The 7,527-nt window shown below is 39.2% G+C and overlaps 1 protein-coding gene across 1 annotated transcript in view; it reads right to left on the reverse strand.

The window, feature by feature from the left end:
* The window catches only part of LOC108250004 (flocculation protein FLO11), a 16,444-nt gene extending 9,380 nt beyond the window's left edge, over positions 1 to 7,064 (reverse strand). The window contains exons 1-8 of the mRNA XM_017439711.2: positions 6,904 to 7,064; positions 5,954 to 6,166; positions 5,717 to 5,857; positions 4,884 to 4,922; positions 4,687 to 4,778; positions 3,729 to 3,825; positions 3,552 to 3,638; positions 1,026 to 1,349 (exon numbers count right to left, since the gene is read on the reverse strand). Of these exons, the coding sequence (XP_017295200.1) occupies positions 1,026 to 1,349; positions 3,552 to 3,638; positions 3,729 to 3,825; positions 4,687 to 4,778; positions 4,884 to 4,922; positions 5,717 to 5,857; positions 5,954 to 6,166; positions 6,904 to 6,952 (1,042 nt within the window). The 5' untranslated portion in view covers positions 6,953 to 7,064. The remainder of the gene's footprint in view (positions 1 to 1,025; positions 1,350 to 3,551; positions 3,639 to 3,728; positions 3,826 to 4,686; positions 4,779 to 4,883; positions 4,923 to 5,716; positions 5,858 to 5,953; positions 6,167 to 6,903) is intronic.
* Positions 7,065 to 7,527: the final 463 nt, after the last annotated feature.

Genomic DNA, 7,527 nt, shown 5'->3' on the forward strand with positions numbered 1-7,527 from the left:
GGTGTTCCTTCCTTATGTATTTTGGGGAGACCATACAGGCAGGGAGTGGCTTCCCCCGGGTATAACCTGTAGTACAAAGATCGATTGATAGTTTTGTCCTTCTCCAGTTTCTGCAGGTAATCCGTGACCTTCTTTTTGTAAGAGCTGGTTGGGTCCCTCTTTAAGGTCTCATAGGTGGTGCTGTCACTCAGTAATGTTGATAGTAATGCAATACAAAATCTTTGCTCGATATCTGTAAAATCTCACTGTGGAATTACGTATTATTGTGTAAGCTAAGACTAATGAGCTATGGTGGCCATCTTGAATTGGGTTGACTCCAAAATGTATTCAGTTGTAGATGTTCAGCCAATAATTACACCCTGAGAGTTTCATTGAGCTCTGTTGAGTGGTTGATGAGATATTTTGCTAACAGACAAGTTGGGTTGACTCCAACAGTTTTTGACAAGGTTTTAAGGAAACACGTTTTGCTATGTGTTGTGTTAAGTATGTGTTGCAGGCTATGCTCAGCTAAATTGTAGCTCAGTTTCTGCAAAATCGGCTGAGTTTTAGCCATTTTGGGGTTTTCTAAGGTCTGTTGGCTGTGGCGGACATTTTGAATTGGGTTGAGTCCAAAAGCTGATCAGTTGTAGAAGTATGCCCAATGATTATTTTTTGAAAGTTTCAATAAACTCTGCCTGCCTAAACAACTATTGATCTTGATCATTCAAAAAAAAAATTGCCAGAAATTGCCTGCTTGGAAGGGAAACATAGATGAATAAAGAGTGGTTTTAAACTTTCGCAGAATGCTGTAAGTGTTACTAAAGACCGCAGTGGAACAAATGTACAACTGATATGGAAATGAGGCAATGTTCCTGTGAGTCAGAGTCAAATGTGTCGAAACGATATGTGTTGCATTAACTGGCAAACAAAACAAAGGTGTCTCCAATTGGTCAACATTAAACCCATACATGAGTTACAGTTTACAGGTGGGTCGGTCAAATACTGTGTCCTCTGGTGAAGAAATTAGCCGGGACTCAGACACCAACCTCTCTTCTGACCAAAGTCAGCGCTGGGATTGTTGTTACTGTTGTTCTCATTTGCGTCCTTCAGAGACTCCACTGAGGTCTTGTTGGAGACGGCGCCTTCACCGTCGGTTTTATCTTCTGAGCTGGGCTTCACAGGTGCAGGGGAGCTCTCCTCGACGGCCTCCGCTTTAGGCTTGTCCTCTGAGCTGTCAGGAGCTGGAGCTGGAGCTGGAGCTGGAGATGGAGTTGGAGCTGGAGCTGGATCTGGAGCTGGAGACGGAGCTGGAGATGGAGCTGGAGCTTCAGACTCAGAGCTGGGATCAACAGCAGGTCCACCTGCCTCAGCTGTGGAAAACAAAGCAAAAAATCTTAAAGCTAACTCAGTGGTTCAAGAACTTCAGAGTGTCTTTTTTTTTGCTTTGAGTGATATAACAATAATAATAATAAAGAAACAAACAGGTGGACTGAATCATCTTGGAATGTACGATATGCCTTCACAACAGGAGCTGTTGCAGTTCATCAGTTTGGTAATATTCTTGCCACCTTTCATCATTATAGACTTCAGTGATGTTACAGAGCTGCCGTTTGGCTGAAAATGCTCCGTGTTTAGCTGCATCTTCTGGAGTCATACAGCCTGAAGTCGTTTGTACTCAGATGGGAACTCTTTTGGGCAGTGGCGTTTCACCGCGTCGTTAACGAGGCAGCAGATTACTGACCGCTCCCTAATGAGGCACAACCACGCAGCTGCTGGGAAGCTGTGGGAAAATAGGGTGGTCCTGCCATCATCCGACCTGGTTTCAGACTGAGAGAAAAGCGCAGATGATGAGAAGAGGAAGCTGTGCTGTTTGAGAGACGCTGAGATGACTAAGATGCCACCTCAGGCATCAGTCCAGCTTTTAGACAAATATCGGACAGTGACAGTGAGGTTAGGAGTCCACCTGCGTCAAGGGGAGTAATCATCTGTCTGCTTCTTATTTCAGTTTAGTACACTGGCAATGAAAACATGTCTTGTAGGTACCAGTTCTGGCGAAATAGCTCCATGACCAAAGGGATCAGCTCAATTTCATCCAAGCAGAATAATATTTATGAACACATTTCTTCTAGTCAATCCCCTTGTGTCCTAATCTAGTGATGTTTTCTACTGAGGTCCCAGGAAAGTGTGTGAGAAATGACTTCTCATCATTCAAAACAGCTACTCTGTGAGCATTACAAACTTTTCGATACTTTAAAAGTCAAAAATAGAGTTGCATGAGCATTTCCTTAACACTAAACACTAGAGCGATGCTGTCATTTTTTTTTTTTTTTACTTTATGCTTATTTTGTGGTTTCTAGATGTGGAAAGAAATAAGTCATGAACAGTGAAGTAACAATTTCTGCGGAAGAAACACTTCTCTGAATTAAAAAAAAAAAAAATATATATATATATATATATATATATATATATATTTACATGACACAATAACAGGTTGTCATTTCTGGCCTATAAACATTTCCTTCAAGAAGGTGCCTCTAAAGTGAGCATTTTGGTAAATTTTTCATCCCTTTGCATTTTTTGTTGTTTGTTTGTTTGTTTGTTTGTTTGCGTATAGTGTATTTTCTATTCATGAGCTGTACATAACTGCACATTCATCTCTTTCCCCTCTGAAACAAGCAACATTAAATATAGGCATAACCAACACCCATCCGACCAGAAGCTCAGTGACAATTAGATTAAACAGATTTTTAAAAAAAGAACTGTTTTATTGTTTCTCTCCCTCCCGACAGGAAGCACACCCTTTAGGAGACAGCTGTCATCAGCAGCAGCAACACTCTCTGTTTAAACCCAGAGTGGCACGTCCAGACACGACTGCCCCTCTCACCTTTTAACGCAGGAACACCTCAGAGGAAAACAGGAAAACGCCTCACATTTACAGCCAAATCAAACTGTCAAAACAATAAAAAGAAGGTGTTTTGCGTGTGTGTGTGTGTTTTAGCTTCCTGTTTTGAAATGTCAAACTACGAAATTGGATTCTTGAGTCTAAGTTTTTTATTTTTTCCTGACTAGCGGAATATAAAAACAAAAGATTTGCCTTTTATTCTTGTTTTAGCTGCGATGAGTTCTGTTAGCTCGTAGTTTAGAGTAAAACACCTCTGCAGGAGACACAAAGCTTCAGCTGCTTTAAAGAGAAGCTGAATGGGCTCCCATTTCCATCAAGTGGCTTATTTCAGTACTGCAGGCCTGATTTATTTTACTTTCATGGCTTATATTAAGCTGTTGAAAATTGTCTTTGCATGAATCAAAAAAAAACAAAACATTTTTAACAAGTCTCACTTCTACAGCATCTAGGTTTGATGCTGTAGATAGCTTGGCTTGACGTCTTGCACTTCCTTTTTATTCTCCCTGACTTCTCTTAAGAAATAGAGGAAGAAAAAATAAAAATTACAATTAGCTAACAGCTTCTACTGACTAGGTTTTTCTGCAGATAACACACCCAGTCCTGCTTATCTGGGCTCCACAGATGCAGCAACACAACTAAAAAGTGTAAATGAAATATTTGTTCTCTTTACTTTTCTGCTCCGGCTGCGTTTCAGGTTTCACTTCTGGCTCCTCTGGCTCTTTGGCAGACGTTTCAATCCCTTCAAAGGTTTGCAGACCTGAAAAAATACGCACAGGCGAGGAATTATAATGGGAGGAAAACACACATGGTGTAATTAAAGTATTGCTTGTGTAGTTGTTAGTCTGACCGTTCTGAGGCGCAGCATCGGCAGGTAAGTCAGGGTCGACTGTGCTGAGACGGATGTTGGCTTCGTCCTCTCTGTAGGTGAGATCAACAGAGTAGCTCTGTACGAACAAAGCATACAGAACACAAACTTATTACTACTAATTAATATGTTTACATATTAAACATGAACATGAAATCATAAAAGCTGCCACAGTGATCCTCTTTTGTATCTTTGGAAACGAATTTAAATAAAACATAAAATCATGTATATCTACAACTGATTAACTGTTGAAGTCTATTCAGTTTAAGATGGCCACCACAACACAAAATTGGCTATAAGTCAGTCAAATTTATAGACACTGAGCTGGAATATGTAAAATTTGTTTAAAAAGAGCCATATTATGTCACTGGGTATTATCCCCAACACATAACTGCAACACAACACGTTGTACAACATCTCTACTAAACCCTTTGGCATTAACTGTTGGAATAAACTTTGTTTGTCTGTTAGCAAAATATCTCATGAACCACTGGACTGACTTCCGTGATGCTCAGAGTATTTATTGACCGTACATCTACAGCTGAAGTCAACCCAATTCAAAAGAGGCTGATCTCATAAATTCATCACAGCGTATATAGCTTAGCGTGCACAAAAACGGCTATACCTCAGTGAATTTGACAGACACTGGGCTAATATTTGGTGCGGTAGTCGTTCCTAAACCTTACTCCAAGTGCTAACGGATCGTGCAAGACTAGAACTCGCAATGTCCCATGAGAAAGTGCATAATGTGAGCTTGAAGGTTCAACCAAAATGGCTACAACTTGTCATTTCTCAACATACGATGAGCTTAGTCGAAAACATTGGCATTACAAAGGCAGCAGGTGACATGCAACCCTTCACGTGATGTTAGGCATTTAGTTGTGACTGAAAAGAAAACAATGAGCCATAACGTCTCCAGCTATATAGAAACTCTACTCACCCTTACTCTCTTCTTTGCAAAGAAACAAAGGGCCGCACATGCCAACGCTATGAGGATGAGCACAATCAGAACGATGATTCCTGTAGACCAAGCTACAAAACAAGGAGCCCCAAATCAAATATGCGCATATAATTCATGTCAGAACCTAAAGAAAACAATTTCAGAGACATATTGCTTTGAAAAATAGAAAAACTCACTGTTATTACCGGCACTCTTCCATTGGTTTGGTGTAGTAGCTTAGAAAACACAAAAAATGTTTACAATTCAGTCAATTTTACAGCGATTAAAAACATTTTGTGCACTTGAAACTGAGAGTCACTCACACCGTGTGTTACGCAAGATCTTCATTTAAAACTTCAGCATTAACTGTTGGAGTCAACCCTGTCTCTGTGTTAGCAAAATATCTCATGAACCACTGGGCAGATTTTAATGAAACAATCAGAACACAACCACTGCATGTATATCTACATCTCATCAACTGTTGGAGTCAATCCAACTCAAAATGGCTGCCACAGCTAATTGACCAAAAATAGCTGTAAATCATCAATTTGACAGTTATTGCGCTAAAATTTGGTGTAGTAGTAGCTGAGGGTGACAAACAACACAAACTCTGAGCCTGACATCTTGTTACATTGCATGAGATTGTGTATAATAGTTTACTTTCGAAGTTTGATCGAAACGGCTACAACTCCATCATTTCTCAACATTGGATGATCATAATCCAAACTCTGGCGTGAAAGATCTTTTTATTTAAGATCAAATAAAACTTAAAGGCAAGTTTTATTTGATCTTACTCTTTCCCGTCCTGTCGTCGGATGAGTGCCTCCTAAAACGTGGTGCTCTCCCTGAGGCCAGTCTTCTAATACTTTCACTAAGTTACATGCACTGAACAGCTACATCTCAGCAACACTGAATATTTATTTTACAGATTAGCTCCTGATAAAGTTGCTGCTCAAAATGTTAGTGTTTCAAGCTACGGATCATTCACATTTATTTTAGTGTTTTATATAAAACAGCAGGTGCAGCTTACTTTTGTCGTCGCTCTTTTCAGTGGTGGAAGTTGTTTTGGCTGCTTTGGTTTCCAATGTAGTCATTGGGTGAGGCTTAGGCGTGGTCAAGGGCTTAGTCGTTTGAGTTACGACGGCAGCTTTAGTGCCGTTTGTACTCGAAGCTGTGAAAGATAAGAACCAGCAGCAACATGGATCATCAAAACGAAGAAGAAATGGTGACGAATGAATAAGTTATGGTGCTGAAATACTTTACAGACCTGTGGTAAGGGATCCTGAAACGCTCTCATTCACGTTGTTTGGGGGTGCGGTTGCAGAAGTGCTGCTGTTGTCAGGGATGTTTGTTATATTAGTGGTATTTGTGAGACTCTCAATATTTGTGATATTGGGTTCATTTGAGCTGTAGTATTCTTCAGTGGTGACATTAGGACTGGTTGCTGTTTCATTTGCTACAACAGGTGCTACAACTATTCCTACAAAATGAATACATAGAAAAAAAACCCATAAATGAATAAAATATTAGAATAGCACTGTGTAGACACATTTTTGTCTTTAGGTTTTGAATCAACAAATACATACAAAGACATTTTTTTACTTTAGAGTTTTATTCTTCACTGCTCTGTCTTTCATTTGCCTCGTTAAAATGATATCAAATCTACATATTTCATATTCATTCAAACATAACTTTTTGTTCTGCTCATTAACAGTGCATACAAAGACCAGGAAGCCAAAAGCGATAAATAATTAAAAAAACAATATATATATTTTTTTAAACTTCAAATCATGAAGCGGCAACCATTTAAATAGGGTAAGATTTCAAAACAGTCGCAAGCAGAACCTTTTTCACTTTTATTGCACTCACAGTGCCTGGTAAAAAGCAGAACAATTAGAGACTTCATAAGCAAATTATTTCTTGAAATGAAAAAAAGAAATGTTACACATTAGAGTATACTATAAAAATGTTAGTTTTTATCTCACACAACTGACTTCTTCCCTATAAAAAAATCAAAACAATATGTAGCATTGTCTCCAAAGAAAAATATTAAGTGAATTGATTTAAACCTCTCCTTCAAACTCATTTTATTCTTGTTTTGATGATAAAAACATATAATTTATGTCACAGATGAGAGATATTTCTCTTCGTCTGACAACTCACAATCAAACATTGTTGTTTGTTGCTGTTAAAATGTAGAAAAGAATTGGGTCTTACCAAGAACAAACAAAGAAAGTGATGACATCATAAGTTTGTTTGACGGCATTATTGGAGGTGGAAAGCTGCTAAGTCCAGAGGTACTGAGGAAAGAAAAGGCTCCGGGTTCGAAGGTGATGCTTTCATGTGCTGCTTCTCTCCTTTACTGCTTTGTGGTATTGCACACTGAGGTGACAAAAAAAAGAGGATCAACGCCTCCGACCACAGCAGGATGTTTCAAAGAGCATTGTTGCTCAAACAGAATGAGCGAGAGGAAGCTTCTCGTACGTTACTTCAGACGCCACTTAGCTTTTAAAGCAGAGTTTGGGAGGTAAGTACTGTTACTAAAACTCTGACCCACTGGGTCACTAGACGTGTATAACGCTACAGGTGTTGCCTAAGAGATCAAAAATGAATTTTCCCTTTCAGCTTTTTAAACATATACTCCCCAAGTCATTTTTTTTTGTATGTTTTCTCTAATCCACACACAAAAAGTATTTTTCTTGAGATCGAGAACCTTCAGGACAGATGACTTGGTTCTGGTGGTTCAGTTTTCTGCTCACTAGATGTCACTGTGACTAAAGAAACACACATCAGGCGGTTTCTTGCCTGAGGGTAACTAAATCACTTGCTCTAAAATAAATT

This window comes from Kryptolebias marmoratus, linkage group LG3, assembly GCF_001649575.2.
Source record: "Kryptolebias marmoratus isolate JLee-2015 linkage group LG3, ASM164957v2, whole genome shotgun sequence".
NCBI lineage: Eukaryota > Metazoa > Chordata > Actinopteri > Cyprinodontiformes > Rivulidae > Kryptolebias > Kryptolebias marmoratus.